Source organism: Dermacentor andersoni, chromosome 1 (genome assembly GCF_023375885.2).
Source record: "Dermacentor andersoni chromosome 1, qqDerAnde1_hic_scaffold, whole genome shotgun sequence".
Classification (NCBI taxonomy): Eukaryota; Metazoa; Arthropoda; class Arachnida; order Ixodida; family Ixodidae; genus Dermacentor; species Dermacentor andersoni.
The window spans coordinates 248,385,585-248,410,300 of NC_092814.1; the positions used below are offsets into that span (position 1 = coordinate 248,385,585).

General features: G+C 49.3%; 1 protein-coding gene across 1 annotated transcript; it reads right to left on the reverse strand.

Annotated features, from left to right (window-relative positions):
- Positions 1-897: 897 nt before the first annotated feature.
- On the reverse strand, positions 898-19,338 carry LOC126548245 (uncharacterized). The gene is made up of 3 exons (XM_050196397.3): positions 19,081-19,338; positions 16,318-17,081; positions 898-2,259 (listed from the first exon to the last, which is right to left on the reverse strand). The coding sequence occupies exons 1-3, from the start codon at positions 19,092-19,094 to the stop codon at positions 1,688-1,690; spliced, it is 1,350 nt and encodes a 449-aa protein (XP_050052354.1). The 5' UTR covers positions 19,095-19,338; the 3' UTR covers positions 898-1,687.
- Between the last annotated feature and the right edge of the window lie 5,378 nt (positions 19,339-24,716).

Here is a 24,716-nt window from a genome sequence, read left to right on the forward strand (position 1 = left end):
TGGCGAGATAATGTTAAATAAATTAAAACTTTGCGTTGGGTGTTGTGTTAGCTTCTGCATGGTCAGGCCGAGCACTTCTCAGCATCCCGGTATTTACGCATAAGTTGAAGGATTTCTTTTTTCTTTTCTTGTAGCGTGTTCGGAAGGCCGCGAGGCCACCAAGGATACCCAGCTTTCCGCTTCAATACTCTGATTAGCCGGTTACAGATTTTCCCGACAGTCATGGTCTTAAAATTTGGCTGACAACAAATCAGCAATCAAGATTAAGGAAACCACAATTGTTCTTGCCGACAGCGTCGCGATGCTCCATTAGCCGATCGTCCACACATCTACTTAACGGACTCGTGCATTAGCAACTTGCCCAAATCGCTACGCTCGCACTCTAAGACAAAGGTACACCCTTTGGGGTGTCTATCTGCCACACAACGATAATCGTCATCTACCTTGCTTGCGTTTCCTTTCTTGAAAACGCCGCGTCCGCTACTTTCCTGTCGGGAATGCTATGCCATGCTGATAACGCGCATACCGTTCGTTACTGGAAACTACCGGGCTCGCCGCGTTAAAGAAAGGAAATGCGGACAAGACAGATGACGTTTATTGTTGTGTGGCCAGATACGTTGCGTGGCAAAGGGTGTAATTTTGTTTTAGAGTGGGCGTCACGGGGCACATAGGGATGTAACTTACCTTTCCGCTGGTGACTCTTGCTTCGACCTATGAAGACATGGGGAAGCGAAATCACAGGCAACCAACTTATAAAGCATACCGCGCATCCGACGCTTCCAGGGAGGCACCAGAGACCAGGATTTCTCAGCAGCCGCCATTGTGGTCAAACGCCCCGAATGTCCAGCAGCGGCGGCGGCGTCACGCGCGGCCGTCTCAAGAACAGTGCAGGCAAGCTGACTTGCAAAATATGTCTTTATAACACAAATAAACACACACTTCCATGGAGTAGAGAAATGGACGGAATGCCTCTTCTTCATTTTATACCGACATGTAGAAAGCACGACATCGCGACGACAAATTAGTTGAGAACATTACTAAAGTGAGAAAGCACTTTACAACATTATGTAACATCCATGGTGGCGTGACTCATGGTAAAGCAGACACTACACTTTTGATGTGGCAGATGAGCTCAGTAGCCGGTGAGAAACGCAAAGAGGGCGACAAGTGACTTCGCTCCGTTAGCAGAACGTCAGTGACCACGTCTGCTTCAGAGAATTTCAAGTAAGCTACAGCTAAACAGTCGTTGCTCTTCCACACGAGTCCTTTATGTCTTGGCCGGCCGTGACAGTCTTCGCACGGCCGCTGAGCCCCTTCTTGGCGAGGAGCCGGTCAGAACAAACACAAATAAAATAAACTGAAAACACGAAGACACGTGCAGGCCACCTGCAACGTCCATGTCTCCCACTAATACACGGTGTCTGTCCATGTGCGCTGGCCCCGTGCTAGCATGAACCGTGTGAATGGTAAACAGGATCTCTGCTGCCTGAAGGGCCCTGAAAAAAACGCGGCGCCCGGGATTCAAGGGCGCCATAATGCAACGATCTCATCTTATTGTGCAGCGCGCAGGGCCCTGGCGGGGTGCACGGGTGAGGTTAAAACAGAGAAGAAAGGCGCCCACAGTCTTTACGGGCATCACAAAAGAGCGGATGGAATGTTGTGCGGAGAGTCAAGAGTACAGCCCGCGTCACGAGCCCGCCGGCGGCTCGCTGCTGCTGCTGTTGAGGTTCACGCTGGACGTGGAGTTGTTGTTGTTGAAGAGAGACGCGAGCACGCTCATGAGACGCAACTCGTGGTCCATCTCCTCGCGGCGCATGCGCTCGAGCCGCTCGAGCTCCTCGTGACGCAGCCGCTCGAGCAGGTCCAGCTCGAGCCGCATGCGCTTGTGCTCCAGCTCGACGAATTTGTCGATGCCGCGCGTGATGAGGTCGGTCAGCGTCGAGGCAGCCAGCGTGGGCGGCGAGGGCGCGTCGGGCAGCTTGCGCTTGAGCGCCGCCCGCGGGCCGCCTGCGCCGGCGGCCGGGAACCGCGCCCCGTCCCCGGGCTCAGCGGTCGTCGTCGTGATGGTGGGGAAATTGTCGGCCGGAAAGCGCAGCGCCGTGGCGCACTCGACGGGCGGCGAGCCGGGCGAGCGGCTGTAGTCGAGGCCCTGGGCCCCGCCGCCGCCCGTGCTGCCGGCCGCACTGCCGCCACGGAAGAACCCCTGGGCACGCTCGTCGTTGCCGTTGCCCTCAGCCGGTGGCGCCGAGCAGCCCGGTCCTGCGAGAGAGCCATTGTTGAGCTGCAGGGCCAACAACCTCCGCTGCCCTCGCGGGAGCGCCCGAGCGCGTCGCCCGGGCCCGCTCCGCTCGGCAGCCGCCCCCCCGCGCGGAAGGCCCTAATGGACGCCGCTCGGACGCGCGCCCCGGAGGGCCCCCCCGAGGGGAAGCCCCCAAACTCGTCGCGGCCGCTGACTCAGGGACAGACCGCACGACAGGCCCAAGGCCCGGCACGCCGGTCGCCCCAATAAAACCTGTTTCCAGGCTGCAGCCACCGAGCCAAACTGCGGCGCTCGAACATTCTCGAAGCGCCGGCATTTTTTCCTCCCCGGGACACTCGCGATGACGCTACTTGGCGACCCACAAGGCTCGGTAATGCCACTGGGCAGAGAGGAGGGGGAAACGAGCGCGCGAGAGGGGGGCGCCAGACCAACGGCGACGCCTGCCAAACCGGGGCCCTGGACGCCGCGCGAGAAGCGCCTCGAAGGGCAGCCGCTTCCTCCTCCGCCCTCATCGCGACAGCCACGTCGAAAGCGCTTCCCTTTACATCTACTACCACTGATACGGCAAAAGAGTTAGAGGTGCTCCCATAGCCGAAATTTCCAATCGAATACGAATATTAAAAAAGAGAATGCAATGCCGAACTTCCTTTCTTTTTGTTTTTGTGAGAACAGACAAGCAAAACCAAAAAAATGGGTGATATATGAATCGTTGCAAAGTAATTCTCCAGGCAAATTAGTTAAATTAATGTATGTGCCTTCAACCAGGCTGAACGTGAACAAGCGATAGGCAACTTGTACGGCGAGAACAACCAAAACAATAGAACACACTACCTACAAGCTACCCGCATCTCTCTCACACTGGCGTTGGTTACAATACAGTACACAAAATACCGTTAGCGCCACCAGGCATCGCGTTAGTAATGCGAAAATTACGGGTGCACCCCACCGAGGGAACCAGACATCTTCAAAATCGTGCCTCCACTTGTCCTTCCACCACCAACACAACGCAGCATACCAGCACTATTCCGCTGCCTGCCTTTCCCATTTCACTTTGTCTTTCGCGATTAAAACTATTGAAGACTGCGAGACCAACGCATTTTTTTGGTGGGCCAGTGAAAGTTATCTTGCGGGAAACTTTGAACAGGAGCTGCACAATAAGCTTTTCCTGCTGAGCTGGATAGCAGCAAACATCAGGCACTCGAAGTTGACACTAAGTGTAGGGACGTTTACCTTATTCACGGTCTCGTCTAATGTAATATTCGAAAATATATAATCATTCTCGAATCGAAGTTTAAATAGATATTCAATTCTTATAGGAAATTTAGCATATTCGAACACCTTTAAGAAAAGTACCGACCTGCTGAAAAGAATGAACATCGAACCTGAATTATTAATGCAGTGAGCAAAGCGCGGTGTCTGGTCGGGATGGTAAGGCTTTTACGGCTATTTCGATATTTCCAAGCGTGAACATACATCCGTCTCTACGCTAAGGACACAACTAACAAAGTTGCAAAGTAATGAGATATTAAAGGGAGAAACACATTTAAATTAGTCCTGTCAGCTCCACATTTAAAATCCGCCATATGTAAACAAATTAAGAGTTCCGAAACAAATCATTAAAGCGTAAATCGTGCAGTCATGAGGTGAACATACACTGGATTGTTTCGCACATTTAACAATAAAGTACGAAGAGGGAAGAAGCGCTAGAGAATGATCTGACGGCCATTCTAAGAACAAAAGGTATTAGGTCAACGGTCACAACGCACGTCAGGACTACAGGCAGCCAGAGCGCTAGATCGAATCCTGCGGCGCACGCAGGCCTGCGATATAGGCTGTGACGGTAATGCTTATGGCCTTTTATTTTCGGCTGCGATTTACATGTCAGCACTTTCCTTTTCGCCCCCCCCCCCCACATTTCCCCAGATCCTATTTTATTTTTGTTTACCCAAGAACAGGGTAGCAAACCGGACGCCTTGCTGGTTAACCTCCCTGCATTTCCATTTTCTCTCCTCTTGTACATAACTGCCGAGGTGCACGTAGAAATAGTGCTCGTCGACTTTTCGACTCGGATTTCACGGCCACGCAGCAGCTACGCACTTAAACTAGGCAAAATAACGAAAAAGGGAGGCAGGCGTGATACTGCGTTCAGAGCTTTACCCTAGAATGTTATCAACAGATTACATGCTCATATAGTCACTATTCTTGCTTTTCCTATCAATGACTTATTCCTACCAAATCCATGACTGCCCAAGATTGCTAAGAGGCAAAGTCAACAGCTTTTTCTTCCGCAGCCGCGCGCATTCGTGCCTATACTGAAATTATCAAACTTTGAAATACACAATCTCTGTCGTCGCTTCCACAAAGCAGCGCCACTGAAGTTCTCGAACAAAATTTGAAAATGTATGAAGAGAAATTTCTGTACGTTTGCCTCCAGTATACGATACCCAGGTTCTTAAAGCCAGTAACGTAGTGCTACAATTTTCATGCTTATCTAAACTAATGCCTTTGGTATTTTATTTCTAGTTGCATTGCTCACCAATTCCAAAACTGCAGAGAACCGACAGTATTTTACTCAATATAAGCTGCGTTAAACATACGAGCACAGAACGCCTGTTTCGTGATGGCACTTTGCCATGGCAGGAGATACACCTTCGTTGCCTCGTGCAGAGACAGTGGAAAGATACACCTCCAAGCGAGAGTAAAAGGCACGCGACACAAGCAACGAGTACACGGATGTTCACGTCATAGAAAAGAAAACGAAAAAAAAACGAAAGCACAAATCGACACATTCTGTAAATCGAGCCATTTCCGTGGCTTTACAACAGAATTCCAAGATACGTGATTGAGTCGAAGGCTAACAAGATGATATTCAAACCGTCGTCAACTAGCCAGCGTCAACTAGCCAGCGTCAACAAAGCTCACGCTGTATCTGCTCTAGACAAGCTAGACGGAAGAGTTTTCTCGTTTGTCAATATGGAGTTTTAGATTAGGGGACACAAGCCGCTTGCGTACGTAAGAACTAGGGGCCACGGTACTGCGCATGCGCAGACCCCTACGTCTCGGTCTGCGCGTGCGCAGTACCGTCGCCCCTAGTTCTTGCGTACGCAAGCTGCTTGCGTCCCCTAATCTAAAGCTCTCCAATATATTGGGACCATACATATCACAGGTGCAGAAGACCACCAAATAACTGCTACATTTTCTGAAAGCAACCGGATTGATCGACCGTCTGTGATACAGCGCTGACAATGTCACAACGTCGGCGACATTGACATTGTACTTTTTTTTTTACTTGAGATCTTTCCCACCCTTTTCACCTTCCCCCAGTGCAGGGTAGCCAATCGGACTCGGTCTTTGTTAACTTCCCGGCCTTTCATTTGTTGTTCTCTCTCTCTCTCTCTCTCTAGGGGTGGGTACACACGTCCCCTAATCTCCCATGCATATGCACCACTATCTCCAACCATGCGACAACTTCTCTCTTTGGATGCTTCGGACCAAGGCGGCCCTTAGACCTGCCACAACATGGACCTGGAGCCCGCAGTGCGAACACGATGTCCCATGTCCGAAGTGTTTCATGCGTCTGCAGCTGATGCGCATCATCTGCTTTGTACATGTCGTGGGACGAACAATACACGCGAGAATGTGCAAGGCTCCTCTATGATACCTGCAACGTCTTTTTTTATGTATTTTTCTTGTTTGTGGTCAGCGTATATTATACTAGGAAGTTAAGGCTATAGAGTTAGAAAAATGGCCAACCTAACTAAAACATAACACTAGGGATTGCTCGTGGTCGACACGTTTTATAAGTCACTCCCGCAGAACCTGCGATTAATTTCTACCTTTGCTCAATTTCGGAGCCGAGAGAAGGACCATAGAAGTATACCAGCTCTTAGTTCCATGAGGATGAATTAAATTTGGAGTTTCAACGGCCTAAGACTGCAGAATGGGTTCTAAGGGACGCTGTAGTGGGGTGGGGGCTCCGGATTAATTTTGTCCACCTGTTTTTTTTTTTTTTAACAAGTCCTCAAAGCACGGTACACAAGCGTTGTTACCCTCCCATCGAAATGCAGCAGCCGCGGCCGGGATCGAACCCGCAACCTCATGTTCAGTGGCGCGACGCCATAGCCGCCGAGCCACCGCGGCGGGTTTCCATCAGGATCACCCAGTTCGTATCGTACTACACTCCGAAACCAGATACACGGCGAGTTAAGACAACAACCGACATGTAATTTTTAACGCGTTTTTTTTTTCCTTGAATACGAAGCTTGAAGAGACACGCCTCGATTGGCTGAGACATTATGAACACAATGGCCGCCACGGTATAGCTGTGACGTTCTGCTCTTGAGCTTCGTGGTGCGGGGTGTGCGCGCAAACGAGTGCTGGTAAAAGTACAGTTACAGAGAAGGCTTGAGGGGTGAAACTTGCTCGACGAATTCAGAGATATGACACATGACACCGGTGAATGCTAAATATCGTGGCGTACACTCCTTAGCGCAAATCTCCTGGGAACGTGGAAGCGCCAAGTGACGCACAGCCTCTGGAACACCGCTTACAGGCTTTATTATTTGCGCATAGGACAACGCTTAAACGCCCCTTTCTGCGCCTTCCTTGAGTTCGAAGGACTCAATTTTTATAAAAAAGACCGCAACCGCTCGAAATCATCGAAAATGTACTTCACGAAGGGGGCACATGAAATCCTGGTTGCATGTTTCCTTGGAATACTGCGCACTCGACCCATGAGCTTCATCCTCAGCGAACAGTTTATTCGTGCATACTTGCATGGATAGCAACGTGACGGCGCAGAACGGGCGCACAAATGCCGGAAGGTGGTTCGCGTGATTCGCTGAGCAGACGAAAATGAGCCCACCAGGGCTTGAAGAGAGTAAGGTAACAAAAATAATAAAGTGTTGTTTAAAGGTTACGACGCGATAACACCAGACCTATTAATTGAGTGATTGATCTTCTCAGAGAAACATCAAGGTCATGGTGAACTCCGTAATGCAGCCAGGATTTAGTTCAGTGTTGACCACATGTGCGTTCTCTAACATGAATTCCCAGTACAAGGGTGTTTGCGTTCTGCTGCCATAGAACTGAGGTACCTCCAGCAGAAATTCCAACTCGCGACCTCGTGTGCCACAGCGGGGATGCAATGAACACTAGAGGTACCACGGCCTTCACACAACTGATGAGAGCGCAGGTGCGGTAGCGATCACGTTGAACAAGTCTTCGAAAGCCAAAGCAACAGACCATACCTAGTACAATATATCTCTATACTGGGTGTTTTAACTTTCTTTTCCACTGATCGTGATTCGCAAACGTATTTATATTATTCCGAGAAAAAACATTTAACGGTGCGCCGTTCCACGGTATATGGACACGGTGCAACTAAAGGGAAACTACTATGGAGCTGCGGAACGGGCGTGTGGCCAGACACAAGAACCGACGAAACGCACAGTTTCACGGTTCTTACGAAATACCGAGGAAAATGCACCAGCTTATAATGCCTGCGTTCATACCCAGCACGATGGCGGTTTAACTAAAGGGCCCGCAAAGAGATACCGCAAGTGTGCAACTGACAAGTGCCATTAAAGATATCAATGTAGCTCCACTTACTTATTCGTGATGCTAAACTCGGCGCAACCACAGTGGTGTTAGCTCCATGAACTAACAAAACGCGCGTCTGCATGTCAAAGAAAGCAGGCCAACCTCTCTGCTTTCAATGAAATTTTTCTCTCTCTCCCTCTTCTGTTTAACATACACTGCAACCGCGAATGGGTCACGAAGCCTCCTGTAGAGCATATAAATGCAATGAATGAATTAATTAACGAAAATTATCCTAACTGCGATTCACGAGGGTCCGACTCTCAAAAAGGGACTTGCAAGACTGCATGACCAACCTGTGATTTCACTGGGGATAGTTTTCATGCGCTCGAATTTATGTTTCTTTTTTCCCCTGGGGTGCCAAAGCAGAATCGATACATGTCAATATTTCGTCCACGTTCTTTCCTGTTGCACGTCCATTTACGCAACAGTCACAGAATTGCATGTTTCTACCACCTCCACGTCTATTTTGTTGTACAAAAGGTCTCCTACGAGAGAAGGCCACCCTTTTGCATCGTCTCCCTGTCATCTTTGTTTTCCCCTTTCCAGTTCCCCCGGTGTGGGGTAGCCAACCGGATGTTATTCTGGTTAACCTCCCTGCCTTCTGCTTTTCTCTTTACTTCATGAGAGATGTGGCGCAATGTTATGTCTGTCTCTTAAGGACGAGCGTAAAATCTAGGTGTGCGCAGCCTGAGAAAATGGAATGTATCCTTGGACAGTTTTGAAACGGCTGCGTTCCCGATGGTTCAAGAATGGAGAGGCGCATCGTGACACGTGTACTGTTAAAATTATTTGGCGTGTGTGATACTGCCCTTTTCAATCAATACCAGGAACCGCACGGCTGCAGTACACATTTCGGGCGGAGAAAAAGCCGGCAAATGGCTATTTTCTGCAACAAACAAACCAACTTGAACTGCAAAATGCAACAATAATCATTTCACCCTTTCGCAAGTTGCAAACGGAGACAATGTGGATGGAGACTGCTGCCGAAAAGCTCGTTGGCATGGGCTAAGGTTTTAATTCCATGCGCAGTGTCAACGAATGGTCAGGGGGCGAAAAGACGAAACCGGAGCCAATGATAAATCTTCGGTGATTTTCTCGACGCCGCAATTGTCACTGGCAGCAGTGTCGGCCAATTCAATGCAACACGCGCTTGCGTGTGTGTGTTTTTTTTTTCTTTTCTCGTCTGTGTCGTGCGATTTTCCTTTGTATCCTTGCGTTTCCCTTTACCCTTCCCTCAGTGCAGGGCAGCGAACTGAATGCTTCTCTTCCGGTTAACCTCCGTGGCTTTCGCGTCTCGCTCACTCTTAAGCAAGATTACACCCTTTGGGTCGTATCTTGCCGCACAACAATAATCGTCATGTCTTGTCCGCATTTCCTTTCCTTAACGCTGCGAGCCCGGTACTTCCAAGTCACGAACGACATGCGCATTGTCAGCATGACAGAGCATTCTCGACAGGAAAGTAGCGACCGCAGCGTTTTCAAGAAAGGAAACGCAAGCAAGACAGATAACGATTATTGTTGTGTGGCAAACAAACACCACAAAGTGTGTACAGTTGTTTAAGAGTGTTGCTGCCTCTGTTTCGGAACTTCAAATCCCATAATTCGATTTTGAATGTACAAGAATATGCTAATTGGTGAAAACACTGCACAGGCCGCGAGTCCGCACCGCTGACATCTAACGCAAACCTTGTGCACTTCGTACGAACAACGCTGTACAGACACGTTATTAACGAACGGTGCCAGAACTTTGACAAGCGACGTTTAACGGCGTCATATCGTAGACTTCAGAAGACCCGCGCACAGAGAACCTAAGTGAGCATGCGTACGCGTATGGAAAAAGATAGCACATTTAGTTTTCGGCTGTCGAAGCCAAGGCCAGAGCACTGTCAGATACATGCGGGCGCAGTAGCAAAGCTAGGCTGCTCATCGTCGGTCTTTTAGCGTCGACGTAACAGCTGGCGTCGGTCAGTAGTTGTCGTAGCGGTGTTGGTTTAACGCTTTTGGGCCACGGGTTGCACGAGCAGAGCTTTTGTGTGCGGCGCACCGAAGGCGTGGAGACGGGCGCACGCGCATGTACTCGCTGACAAATTGAAATATCCGCCTAATTTGGTTCATCTAAACCCACAGCCTAATCCTTTGCCACGTATCTGTGAATATTGAATCATGCTTCAGATGGCGCCTTATTACTGCAACAGCCTACCTCACTCCTCGACATTACAGAACATCCCACCAAGACGTTTTCTTCCGCTGTACGCAGCATGGCGCATTGCCGGTCATAGTTGGCAGTACAGGGCAGGCGCATAGCTGTTCACAGCTCTGTCTCAAATTATCGATCCGTTCATTCGTGACTGACTACGTCTGGTCAGTGTCGTTAAATTTGATTCAGTTATCGATTGATCGACGGGACTTTACGTACCAAAGGGTCACCGTCTACGAAAGGTGTCGCAGTGGATGGCCCTGGATTAATTTTGCCCACCAAGGGCACGGTACTTTAATGTGCAGGTAATATCAACATGCAAGTGTTTCTGTATTCTGCCCACATTTAAATGGCACCACCAGCGCTGTGATTCGATGCAGCGGCTGCTACCACAGCAAGTGGCGCAGATCACCATTGTTCAAATTACCACACATGTAACTGAGATCAGCGTTTTCACTGGTCACAACATACCTCACAAGCTACCGCGTATGTACGTAGCTCGGGTTCATGCAAAAATGCGTCATAGTGCACTCTTCATGTGTGTGGACTGCCAAAGAGCTCCAAGCCTCTAAGTGACAACGCCAGCTTGATATGCGGCTGCATTCATAGCAGTCTTAATAGTTCTCGCAAGCGGTTTAGTTGACGGCAACTGCAGCGATATTTTTCATATACTCAGGTTATAGTCCCCGTATAACTTTAATAATAAAAAGTATTGAATAACGTGACTTATTTCCCAATTTCCAAGCGGTCACATAATTAGTTTCACTTTGCCTTACTAAGCTTACTCAAACTAGTGGTACCATGTTTAAGTCACCGATGTTATTCTGGGCTATGGTGTTCAACGTGAGAGACGCCATGAGTGCGAGAGACGCCGTAGTAGGGGACTCCCGGATTAATTTCGACCAGCTGGTGTTTAACGTGTGCCCAGAGCCTGGCACACGTGCGTTCTTGCATTCTGCCCCCACCGAAATTTGGTTGTTATCGGTGGGGAATCAAATCGTCGACCCCTTGCTCAGCAGCAGAACGCCATAACCACTGAGCCACCGCGGAGTGTCTATTTACATGTATTTCAGCCCACTGTCAGCTCATAAAGCGTGAACGAGTGTAATTCCTCGGCTAGCCTTCGGCAAAATGTATGTTGATAACCTAAAAATTTGACCACTATGTGCAAAACGTGGCACTTACGATCTGATCCCCCCCACCTCGATTATCTGCTCTCTACGGGTGCACCTGCATGAAAAATACATGCGAATAGCCGGCGCAACGCCACATAGTGAATAATTAGCGCCTTTCTGCGCACAAAAATTTCTGCATATATTGCCAACTGTGTTCATTACGCAGAATGCCCTGAAGCAGAGAAAATGCAGGGATATATTTATCGTTACAGCCTAGGAGACGTTTGAATAGGAGAGTACGGCCTACCGCATCAATAACGAGTGTCCAACAACCAATTCGTTCAGTGTTGCCGCGGACCGCCATTTCAAATGCAAGCACTGGAAACGCCCTTGGGATACAGATTTGAAAGTGGAATGAATGACACATTAGGAAAGTACGTTACAGAATAATGACAGGGACCTATATCACTGCTTCCGTCGAGTGCATTTTCTCTCACAACTCATTGAAACACTAAGAACGCAAGCGCACACAGACACACTAGTGAACGGACCGTTTGCGCAGTGGAATAAAAGCGGCTGCTTTGGGATGCTGCTTTCCAGCAAGACGCTATTATCCATAGACCCAGTTCTCAATTTGTTTCAAACTAGACCCCCCCCCCACTTTGGAGGGGAATATCATCTGGTCTCCATAAGCAGATTCGCCTGCTATACCTGGCTGTACTCCCCACCCCGACCTCCAACCTTTTTTTTCTTTAAACTTCCCTGCCTATTCAAGAGCTTACCCGGTGGAAGAGGGATCTCATGAATGGGAACCCTACACATTTTTGCAGAGAGATGGGTGGACGCCTTCATATTCGAGACTGGAATGTGTGACGGCTGCTTCTGACTGTACGAAGGAGATGGAGAGAGATAGACATTTTACAGACCAGCTGCCAACCCTGCACTAAAATAAACAGCAGGAAACAGGTAGACCAGGGTCTCGAACGCGTTTGCCACAGTCCTAAGAGCATGTGCGTGGAGAACAGGTGCGAACTGTTCAAACTGGAACACAAAATTTCAGGATTCATTCTTGGAAATGTAGTCTGTGGACGAGTGTTTTCAGCTGGAAAACAGCTTTACACGGCAATCGATTACCAGTTTTGCGTATTGCGATAGTAGATAAGTTGTTTACTTTGAAATTTCGTTCGATATACAACACAGTTGGGCGGCGTTGCTGCGGCTCTCGCTCCCGTACCATTGCAGCCGACGCCGGTCGCGTGGGTGGAATTAGCTCAGACTTCGCGCTGAATGAGGTAAACAGCTTTGGCCATGCTCTGTTATCGTGCAGAAAAGCTACTGGCCGTACGGACGCTGACTATTATCGACTGGTAAAATTCTGCAGGCGTACTACTTGTCCATGCGGACTACCGCATCCTCCGTACAGCTAATTTGGAAACGTGACAGGCTATACTGGTGATATCCTTAAATATTCGCCTGGACCACAGTAGGTTTGGAATGCGTGAACATCCGTGCTCCTGATTTGCCAGCCCGTCACACACACCTGTACTTAACTTACTGCAGGACACGGCCACATTTGCCCCTAGAACGGCAGTTGGCGTCGAGAATGCGCAGCGTGTCCCATCACAGACGCATGGCGGCTTCAGCTAGTTGGTTACACATACTGATCTTGAGATAGAGCGCGAACAACGACACGTACTGGCGGGTTTACAAACACACGTTGCTGTGTGTGTAAACCCTCCAGTTTCTGCATGTCATTGTATTAATCTGCTCGACTGATTGTGTTGCAGCGTCGTCGCCAACACAAAAGTGCTAGTTACAACATTGCTGTTTTCTTACTACAAAGCATTTTCGAATCAGCAGCGCAATCGTATCGGCACGCAATCTGACGAAGAGTCGCCCACAAAAACGGCGCGCAGAAGTGCGAAGGGAAGAGTTATGTTAATATTGCCATGCTCGGACCACCTTTTTTCTCGTTCATATAGAACAGTAATTCGTGTCTTCAGTTCAATACACAATAAACTGCATTTTAAATAGGACACGTAAAACGCGTAATATGGTTGGTAAACTAAATCGCAAGAGCCGGCAGGATACAAAAAAAAAAGGCAGCAGGTAACATACTCTCGTCGTGTTTTTTTTTTTTTCCTTTATGCGTATTTCATCTGGCAAACAAACTTCAAGGTAACCAAGACGAGTGGTAGCACCATTTTCGTTACGGACAGACGCAAACACCACGTGAAGTATCAATGCAACACAACCACCACCACAACGCGTTCTATGAGAAAACGGCAAACAAAGGAATACTAAGCTAACCTGAGATATCTCTCACACTCATTTTTTGCCTGTTATTCCCGTTCCATAAACCACCATAACCCTTCCCTCTTCCCAAGAGGTCTGATGCATTGGCAAAAGGCTTTTGGTTTCTTTTTTGCTGAATAAACATCTGAAACAACAAAATCTACACTGGGGTAGCGTTGCCAACGACATGCCACTCAAAGCTAATTCTAGTTAAGTATTTTGTCTAAAATCAATGTCCTAAGGCTCAAACGACGAAAAGTAACGCGCGACAACTTCTGAACATTTTTGGTACTTTATTAAACTACCACGGTTAGAAACACTTACTTTATGAACAAATAAACACCGATTGTACATATCCAGATTATATATATATATATATATATATATAGAGAGAGAGAGAGTGAAAATTGGATCCAGCACGCAATGGGAGAAAAGTATTAGCGCGGAATACGATAATTGGCGCGAATAGCAAACAGAAGCGACATCTTAGAGGGAAGAGGTTACTATCTCAACTCGTGCCGGGGCTCAGTCACGCATGATCACGTCTCGCAACGATTATTCCGCGGCACCACCTGTTACAAGGGAACGAGCGCGCTCAGCCTGCCACTCACTCATGTCCATTCAGATTATAGCGATATGAAACATTCAAAAGCAGGGGGAAGGAATCAAATGCACCACTGAAAAGAAATTTGCTTGGACCGTATGCATGTGATAGCCTAAGCGCAAGACTACGAGATAATTGCAGCTTTCTTTTTCTCAATTTTTCCCCCAGGTTTAGTGGTGAAACTAGACTCGTCCACATTCAAGTCTCGTCTTTACCACCACTCCGAAGCCTCCCCCTCCCTCTCTTCGAGGATTCGACAGTGGTAAAGGATACTTAATGGAAATAATACATTCCTTCTCCGTGGGGCAAGAACGCACATATGTGGGGGAACTACAACATGATTTTTTATAGCTCTCGGAAAGCCTTTGTGCTTCCTCCCGCACTTACAAGGCGGGACATAGTCTGCAGACCGTCAGTTCTTGTTTGGAAAATAGCCTTTATGGGCAGCTGACTACAAAATCCTACAAAAGGTGAACTGTATCATGAACAACTGCTGTCATCGTTGCACGGCGAGTTTGAAAACGTCGAACACTACCTTCAAGAGCAGAACACGAGCTAAGTTTTTGTCGCTATCAAGCCATACATGCCGTCTGAAGGCGACCATCTATCTAACTGAAGCAGAGGACTGAACGTCAAGCGAACGTCCGTTCGTTCACCTCATGCCATGTAGTCTGCCGACACCATAATTACGGAGCCAGTGTAAATTTTCACAAGCGGTTCAATTCAAAATAACGCCACATTTATTTTGTATTGCAGGTGATGAAGAAGGCTAATGTCACAGCGCAAATATTGTACGTGCAGTTTGAGAACCTGATATGCAGCCGTGTGTTTCAAATTTGCGTTTGCAAGTCACCCCAATGATGCCTTAAAATCAATTACAGATCCAGACGCACCCAAGGTTTACAATTTTCATAACAAACCGTTGTCTTCGTAGTTCTGCGGTGATATAAATTAACAGCCATTAGCTAATGTTATCAATTACATCATAAGTCACCAATTTCACGGAAACACCCACCTTCATAAATGTTCTCGCGAAGCGCGCCGATACCGCATCGCTGTATATGAGACAACGGCAAGCAGTTTCTTTCACGCTCAACTTTACCATGGAATCGTGTGCACCGGCGGCAGAAGCGATGGACAGAAACAGTACGACTGGCCCAGCGTACAAGCAGCAACACGGCACATATCGCCGGCAAAGGCAGCTGAACAAAAAAAGAACGTATGACCAGTTCGCGGTAAACCCAGAAAGGCTCCCGATGATAACAAGCGACCCAGAACCCTGGGGCGAGGAGCCAAGGCGGTCGCTCGGCGCGCACCCTGGGATGCTGATGCTATCGGCTGCGCGAGAGAAGGCGAACCCCTCACCACAAAAGCAGTCTTTCCCTGCACTTCGAGCTGCTTCGACAACGAGCGAGCCATCTCGAAACACAATCGTGGTAGCAAGCAAATCGCAATAATACACACAGCCGTTAGTGTGGGGTAACTAGTCGGCGCAAAATGCATACATACGATGACAGCGCTAGGCGCAGTATCGAAGGTCTACACCGGATAATGAGAAAACACGCTTCAAAACGAAATATTCCAAGCCAGAAAGCATTACACGCTGGCTTCTGCCAGTTTAGGGCCGCGGATATACTAGCGCCACTCGTATTCGCTCCCCACGCTACACAGCTGAGATAACACCGGCATACATAAACATTGCAACGTGCGAAACTGCCATCACGCGGCGTCGGAAGTGACGCAGGCCACACCAAACAAAACGGCATGATCGCTCTCAAAGGCGGCATGTTTTGGAATCGACGACGGGGCCGGGGAAAGCGTCCCGGGCCAGGCGGCGCTTTCGCCAGCCCCGAGCCCCGCGGCGGGGAGCGGCCACGTGTGGATCCGAAACCTGTGCCGGAATGTGTGCGGGGGGAGGGCGGTCGCGGGCCCTGCGAGGAGGGGCTCTCTTCTACGAACGCGGGTCGACGGCGGCAGGTGCCCGGGCCTGCGGGCACCTGTCGGCGGCGGCGCGCGCAGCGTGGGCCCGCGACCTGGCAGGTCGTCGCCACTCGCCGGAACCGGTTCTCGGGGCCGCGGCCCAGTTGCGGCCGCCCGAGGGGCCGCTCGGCCGGGGGGCCCGGACCCGCAACATGGCGCCTGGGAGCGAGTCCAAGGCCGCGCCCGGCAACCGGTTCCGTCGCGCCGCGGCCCGGGCGCGCCGCCCGTTTCCTGGTCGCGCCCCAAGGCCGCATTCCGTACTCACCGTCCTCCATGTAGTTTGTCTCGGAGTCCGTGCCGGCGAATTCCTCGGAACCCATGCTTTCGTCCACCTCGCTCTTGATGAAGAGCGAGCCGCCTTTAGAGCCCTGCGCGAGCACGGTGGCCAGCGCGTCGTGGTAGGTGGCGATCTTCTTGCTGCGCTTGCCGTACTTGTACTCCTTGCGTAGTCGCTTCATCTTCTCCTTGACCTGGAGCGCGGTACGCAGGTAGCCCAGGCTGCGCATCTGCGCCGCCATGCTCTCGTACACCTTGTTGTTACGCGACGTCCCATCGAGCAGGTCTCGATCCGCAGCCCAGATGCGGATCAGCTCGTACGTCTCCTGGTCGCTCCACGTGAGTCCCGCCATGCCTTCGACAGCCGCCAGCTCGCGGCTCGGCCCCGCCAACCTTGAGCGGGCAGGGTTCAAGGAACTCGGGCCGCCGCCGCCTCTGCTGATAGCTGGGCCCGGACTGCTCGCTCCGACGCTGGGACTCCGCGCCGCGTCCGCTGCGCCATACGCAGCCCAACCCGAGCCAACGGGGACACTGACGGCGGCGACCACGCGTCCGCCGGCCGCGAGCTCCGCGCTCGCCACCGCGAGAGAGGAGGTCTCCAGCCCGCCGCCGGAAGACGCACGTGACGACCACCGCCGGCTCCTTGCGCGGACTCGGCCCCGGCTACGCCGACCACTTGCCAGGCGGCGCTCGGGTGCCGCCGACAACCTGTTGCTGCGGCGCGCGTTTTGAACGCGGCTGCTGCTCGCACACCTGCAGTTTGCGCCCGCACGCGAATGAACAGTGCTACCTGCGTCGCTTGGCTTCGCGGGGTATTTCTTTATGTGCAGCGAGGTGGTCCACGCTGGCTACCTTTTTGCACATTCTTTTTTTCTTCATTTATGAACATCAGCGTCACATAAAAAAAATTGAACGTAACTAATATGACGAAATCTTTGTCTCTTGGTCGCAAATAGAGTCACCGTGCTATGTATGGTGGACAGCTTATTGCTAGTAATTTCTCTTTATTGATCGGTCTATGAAAAATCAGAGACAATTAGAAGAAGCGATTCAGAAATGGCCACGGGACAGATAAGAGTGAGCAAATAAGGTGCCTGCTGTCCCTGGTAAGCTGAAGTAATGCTGCCTCACCTGATGTGACGAGTTATAATGGTGGGCATGAAGGTGAGCTTACTATGCTGCATTTGACATGGTCAGGTAATAAACTCATTCGAGCAGGAGAAATGTCGCCCGCGGAGGCGCTTGAAAAATTTGTAATATAAACGCACGGAAGCCTAAAGGCGTTATTGTGTTGAAAGCTGATGAGCTTCGCGAAGCTGCGCCGACACAAAGGTACACGACTATCTACTGAAAAATTTTAGTTTTATACATCATCGCATGTTTATGCATTCACGTACGTAGCATACTGCCGTACAATTAAATCATTTGAACGGCTTCTTGTAACGGGCTCATAATTGTCAAGAGAAAGCAAATGGATTCTTACATTCGTTTCGATACCAGCTTGAATGTGTTCACTTGAATGTGTGCGGAAGAAATGATACGATATTATGCTTAGTCACCTGAACATCACTGCTGTCTATAGCTATCGCACGTAGCTTACCCCCGTACAAACTTCACTGCCCCCTGCATTTATCAAAATATTGATAAATATCTGTATTGAGTTTTACATCCGCTACGTTAGACAGATTGCTTAATGTTCAAACTAAGTATTGGAATTGAACAGAAAAGAAACTCGCCAAATAACGACGTCCCAACTCGAGTTTGATCGACGCACCCACTTAATGCTTAGAACGAACCGCGGAAAGGGGGAGCCGTCTAAAGAAACTGGCACCGCGTGGTGCACAGGGAAAGTAAAGATGCATCCGGGCACTTTGGCATTTGCTTTTTTCACTGCGCATGCCCTTTGTACTACCTGTCGGCATGCTCCGCAGGGGTGAAGGTGGGCCCCTCCTCGAAAGTGTTGCTCAGATGCCCTCGTCCTTCTCTCCCCCTCCCGATCTGCTGTCGCTTTGTGGTGCAAAGCGCCTCGGGGCTGCCACAGACAAACGACGGGAGTCGCCTTTCTAGGAAGGATCGTGCACTTGACACTGAAAAGTTAGCGCCCCTGCACGCGACCTGGCTAGGGTGCCTCGATGCAAGCTCCTCAAGGGCGGCGACCGTGATTAGACAAAAACTTGGATCAAGGCTGGCAGACAAACTTACGCAAGGTGCTAGGAGAACGTGCCGGCTTTCATTCACAAAAAGCACGAGTCGTAGTAGAATGCAAATGATTGAAGTTACTTTTCTGCCGTGTTTCGCTGCTTGAATCAGCGTTGCTGCTGCTAATTTGTTTCTGCTAAATTGTGCGAAAGGTGAGAGGGAGGTTCAAAGCTGGCAGCTTTGCGCTGCCGCCGAAAGCATTCTCTCCAGGGACTCTGTTTCTCCCTGCATGTTCCCGCTGAGGACTTCTCGGGAACACTATCGGCGTCATTACCTAAACGTGGCGCAACAGTGCCGCGAAGTCATTTCTACAGAATCGCCGCGTTTTATTTATTTAAACGCAACAAATTGAGGCAACAAGTCCGACAAACGGCTTGAGCGTCGCGATGTCGTGTGAGCAACGACCGAAAGACTGTCGATGCCGCCACGGGATGAGTCACATAAGCAACTCGTCCGACAAGTGCACGGCGTCACGGGGCCTTGGCCGTTCGCGTATCAGCGCAGGCTCCAGCTTCCGCGACAACAGAGCGTTCAAGTGAAATGCTGTACTGACCTTATACTAGCCATGCGCGACACTCATTGCCAGAGCAGTCAGTGGTCGCTGTCGGCGCTACAGCACGGTTGCGGCCAGACGAGAGCGGCCACCTGAAATGACGCTGCCGCGAAGCCGAATGCCGTCCTGCCGGATCGTGCATGCGAGGGCGGTGTTATCGGTCGTACGCTATCTCCAAGCTCCCTCGAGAGACAGCGGGGACGAGCGGGCCACGCCTTGTCAGTGGTCAGCTGTCGTGATTACGCGCACTCGGTTATTTACACATGACGCGCAATTTTCTTGTTTCCGAGGTCTGTACGCGCACACGACGGCGCAAAGCATTTTACCCGTGGGTAAATTAATTCACGAGCAGAAAGCTTCACGCAAGTAACTTACGTTTCCGCATGGTAGTTGTCGAGAGACAAAAGGAGAAAGCTTGGTGCACGTGTCGCTCCTGCCTTGCTCGTCAACTTAATGTGCGGCAACTTCCTCAGAACTCAGCGAAGCGGTTTGCCCGTAAACACTTCTATGTGGGCAAAATGCTTCTGGTATAGATCATAAATACTGTTTACCTGTGTCGGACACCGCATGAGATACGTTGAACACACATCACAAGATACGCTGAATGGTTGACATGGATGCAGTGTTTGCACAAAGGCGGCTGTATGGCGTTGTATCAGTACTTGAGACCTAAGCGAGCGAAAAATGCGAATCAGAGCTCAAGTAGCCTAGTGCCCCGTATGTTGCTCCACATGTACTCGCTGGGCAACAACACGGAGATGAACACTGCTCCGGAAGCATTGCCTTGATACGTGTCATTGCTACTTTGTTAGGATGATCGTTTCTTTGTGATTGCAAGGTAGCATTACACTCATCCGCGAACGCGTCCAAGTGAACATTTTTGTAGCCAGGTACAAGTCGGCTCATAGACGTCCTCAGCATGCAACAATAATAAAAGTAAAATGAGAGATGAAAACTTATCTTCCGCAACGTTTTAGTATAGATTACAGAATCCATAATAAACAAAGTGCACCATATCAAGCCGCTTGCTCATAGCCGTCCCAGTGCAAAGCTTCTGACACCCTCTTGGTACCATGACTTTTTAAAAAAAGGAGAAAAAGAGTGTAAGGCTCCTAACATTCCATGTACGTATTTCTTGACTCGCCAGTACGCTGTATGCGAAAACTCCCACTGTTCGTCTTCTCACCCTAGCAAAGCACACCCGGACGTATGAATGTTCGTTCTGCGCATTCAGCGACAAGAAATCAATTTTAACCGGTGCCAGTGCTTTTCACGTACATTTCTGACGAAAATATTTTAAGTCAGCAAATATTTGAAATCAAAATGACATGCGGAGTCAACCAGCGTGAACGCCTATTTGGCTAGTTTTCATTGCCACCCTCCTCCACCCAATGCTGTGGGTCGCACTAGTCACCCCGGATAAACGTCTTTCGCGACTGTGTCGGTGTGTTTAGTTTCAAATTATTTTACAGCTATTAAAAATAATTTGTCGACGCCGACATACTGCAGTAGGCAAGTCAGCGCAAGACCACGTGGCCGTGTGCCACAACAGCAGTTCACTGAAATCTTGGCGTACCGAAGTGCTTTCAATGTATCGGACCACGGGGGGGCTCCCCCGAAAAAATACCGGTCGAAACAAGCATTCCTACGCTCCCTGTGCACAGCCACACCGCCACAAACGAGGCTTTTCGTACGTGGCAGGTGACAGGCACGAAGGCAGGTGACACGTCGACTCCCCCGTATCATCTGTCCAGCTGCCACTGCGTTCGCCAGGGACAGGGGTGCTGGCATGCAGCATGTGCACGCATTGACCGAAAGCACGAATTTCGCAGAAAACGAGGGACGTTTGTGGGCAACGCACAAGCGCTGATCTGGAGAGAGGGAGAGAGTCCCCGTCCAGAGCCACGTGCAACAGCGAGCGCCGGTGGCACGTAGGCCAGTCCCGCGGCCGAGCCCTGGCCCTCGCAAGAGAAACAGGTCCGGGGAACAAAAGGACGCTCCGGGGGTGAGGGACGCGCAGTTCCATCCCCCTCCCCCCATTTCGCTGTCGCGGCCTCGAGGCTCTCGAGGCAAATTACCGCGCCGCCGGCCGGCTCGGACTTCGGCCACGGGAGCGGAGCGCGACACTGGCGGCGCACCTTCCAAGAACGCGAGGCGGGGGCTGGGCGCCGACCGCGGCACGTGGTGCGCCTTCCGCCCATTAGCTCGCTGCGAGCTGCTGCGCTTCTCCGGGCCGATAAAAAAAAAAAAAAAAAAAAAAAAAACAGCATATGGTCTCCGCAAAAAGTGAGGAAAGCTCCCTTGTATATATGGCAAAGGTCGTTGACTGGTTCACTAATAAAATGCATTGAACACTGATGTGCACGTTAGATCAAATGGAAGCCAACTGCACTGAAGGTTCCGACGCAATATGTACGTAATTTGTGAACACGTCACATCCTAACGTTAAAAATTATCATTACGGCTGTTTCAATAACGGAAGTCTTGTTTCGCACGCATTTTGCTAAATGATCCCCGCGGTGTGCATTGCGAAACTGAGACAGGACGCCGTTTCACGTTTACTCCGAGAATCGAAAGTATGGCAGCTTTATACTAGCTCCACAACCTTGCAAACTCGAAGGTCGCGCAGCTGCTGCCAGGCATATCGCTGGATGATGACCGGTCAGGGCTTCATCCCTACCACATGATTCGGGGCGAAGGCACAACTGGCACATGAGGCGGAATCATTTTTTTTTGTCCCAGCCTCGGAACGTTCAGACACGCTTTAGGTCTCCCAAAACTTAAGGGCGCCAGTGAGGGCCGCGCGCACATACACTCGAAGATAATCTTTGTTTTCGCACAGTAGTCGTGGAAAGACAGCACAAAGCATGCGAATGTACCCTTTGACGAAAACATCACGACAACCGCTTTGATTCTCATTGTTTGAAATGGGGGTGCTAATGGGTGTTCTGGGAAATAGAGACCAGAAATCGCAACAAGTTTAGGAAGCACGTTAACCGACCACACATACACACAAGAATGGAAACTGAGGGGGCCGATTTTTATTAGTCATATCATAAGAAGCCAATAAACAAAGACAACAAGGACAGCATAGGGCAAGTTACTTGTACGTACTAATTGAATTAAAGAATAAAGTGAAAGTGAAGGAAAGGACTGGCCGAAAGGACGCACTAACATTCTTTTTTCGAAATCATTTTTTATCCACTTTAATTTCCATCTCTATCATTTCTTTAATTCAATTAATAAGTACAATTTCCCCTATGCGGTTCTTGGTGTCTTTGGTTGTTGGCTTCTTATGACTATATATATATATATATATATAATAAGTACAATTTACCTTATGTGGTTCTTGGTGTCTTTGGTTGTTGGCTTCTTATGACTATATATATATATATATATATATATATATATATATATATATATAGATATATATACCGATACCGATCAAGTTGTTCAGCGCTGTTTTTTTATTCCAAGAAAGGCAACGCCCCAGCTCATCATGCACGAACAAGTCGAAGAACAGGGAAGATGATGATGGCTATGTACAAATGAAAACGACGAAGTACGTTAATAGTGCTTACAATATACTGGCTTTTCAATCCGCCAACCGTATTTAGAAAGATGAGAAGCAGAACTTCGGTGGTAATCTTTGGTTTATTTACCCTACAGTATCGGTCGGTGTACCGAGCTTTTTCAAGGGTCGGTCCATCAATTCTCCCAACAGTCTCTTTGTATATTTAGGTAGAGAAAGACAAACACGCAAGCAAGAACAAAAAGAGAGAGAGCAAAAAGAAAATAAAAGGCAAGAGGTAGAGAGCCTAGGGCCAATAAAATTACTCGTTGGTAACGGGGTTATTGTAACGTCTGTGAACATTGTAACGTCTGCGACCAACAGTATATAGGCCAGACTGGGACCGGGATCAGACTCCGTCCCAATAAACACGGAGTTCACGCCCGCGCGCTCCAACGGATTGAAACTCCTCAGGACTTCAATAAAGTTCTTGACTGACTGACATGGCTGTGATTGTGCAATGTAAAAGCCGTCATCTGCCGCCAACTCAAGAGCAAGCAATACAAGATTCAACGTCTCCAGACAAGGCACTACAAGCGGATGAGGCACACGGAGCAGTGCAGACGCAAGAGACAACTCAAGATCAAGCGAATGCAACATTACACAGAAAATGAATAAGATGGTTTTCAGATAGTTTTCTTTCACGCCAAACCTTGCTCTCATTACTGGCGCCCAAAAAAGGGGCGGATCAACATGCACGCAAAAAAAGCACAGCAAAAACAGATAGAAACCTCAGGCGCAAAAAAAAAAAAAAGAACAGTGAAAGCACCGCAAAAAAAAAAAACTAAAGCATGCTCGCTACGCGAAGCACGCAAAATCGCAAATGAGGTGAAAGAATGACGAAACAAAAGATTTACAATATAGACTGCTTGCGAAGTTTGACTTGCATGGTGTAACACTCGGTGTAACTAACACAGCTTCGCTGTTGGACCATCTTAAGGGACTGGAAGGGGTAGTGATTTTTTGTGCCGTTCTTTTCATTCGTTTTTCACGTCATTATTATATTCACAGCTTCTTTATTTTTTCTACATTGATTTTTTAGCGTATTTTACCTTCCTGCCACGATCAGTTCTTAGTACTTCTCGCAATTGCCTCCGCCCCGTGCCTCTCTTCATTTTTTCAGCCGCATTCGAATGAAAATGTTAAATATATGCAACGAACGTCTCGTGAGCGCGCAGGCTTTCGCCTTCGTCCGATTTGGCGCGTGCTAGAGTGGCTGTCAACTTCCTGAATTAAAATTAAATTATGGGGTTTTACGTGCCAAAACCACTCACTGATTATGAGGCACGCCGTAGTGGAGGACTCCGGAAATTTTGACTACCTGGGGTTCTTTAACGTGCACCTAAATCTAAGTACACGGGTGTTATCGCCCCCATCGAAATGCCGCCGCTGTGGCCGGGATTCGATCCCGCGACCTTGTGCGCTGCAGCCCAACACCATAGCCACTGAGCAACCACGGCGGGTCTGAATTCTGTCCCCGTCGAAATACGGCCGGCACTGCCGGGATTCGAACCCGTGATCTTGTGCTTAGCAGCAAACCACCGTGGCCACTGAACCAACGTGGCTGCTGAATGCACACCAAATAACGTTTACCGATTCGAGATAAAACGGCTCAATCCGATATGGCGGAATGAATAGTCAAGAAAAAGTGGCTCTGTATTGCTTCATATTATTGCGCTACTAGGAAATAAGACGCAATGACGCAAAGAAAGGACGACACTGGACTTGCTTCTTCGCAGATGGTTCATTTTTTTCTCGCCCTGCTGCACAAAGGGTGCGTGTTCAGCCGCTGCCCTAGGGGCGCATGTGTGCGATGACCAGAATTGGCTAGTTCTACACGAAATCATTATACGTCATTTATCGCGATACAGGCGGCTAGGTCCGAACGTACATTATTTTATACGACTTGAATCAAGCTTGTGTGTTTGTTTGTCCTCGAGTCATATGCATTCTATGTTTTTCTTGTTCTGGCGCTGTTTCTTCGTTTTCAGAAATTATCCACCGCCTGGGTCGCATTAGCATCCCTTTAAGAGTGCCTCGTTCTTGGTGACGCCTTAGCAGTGTA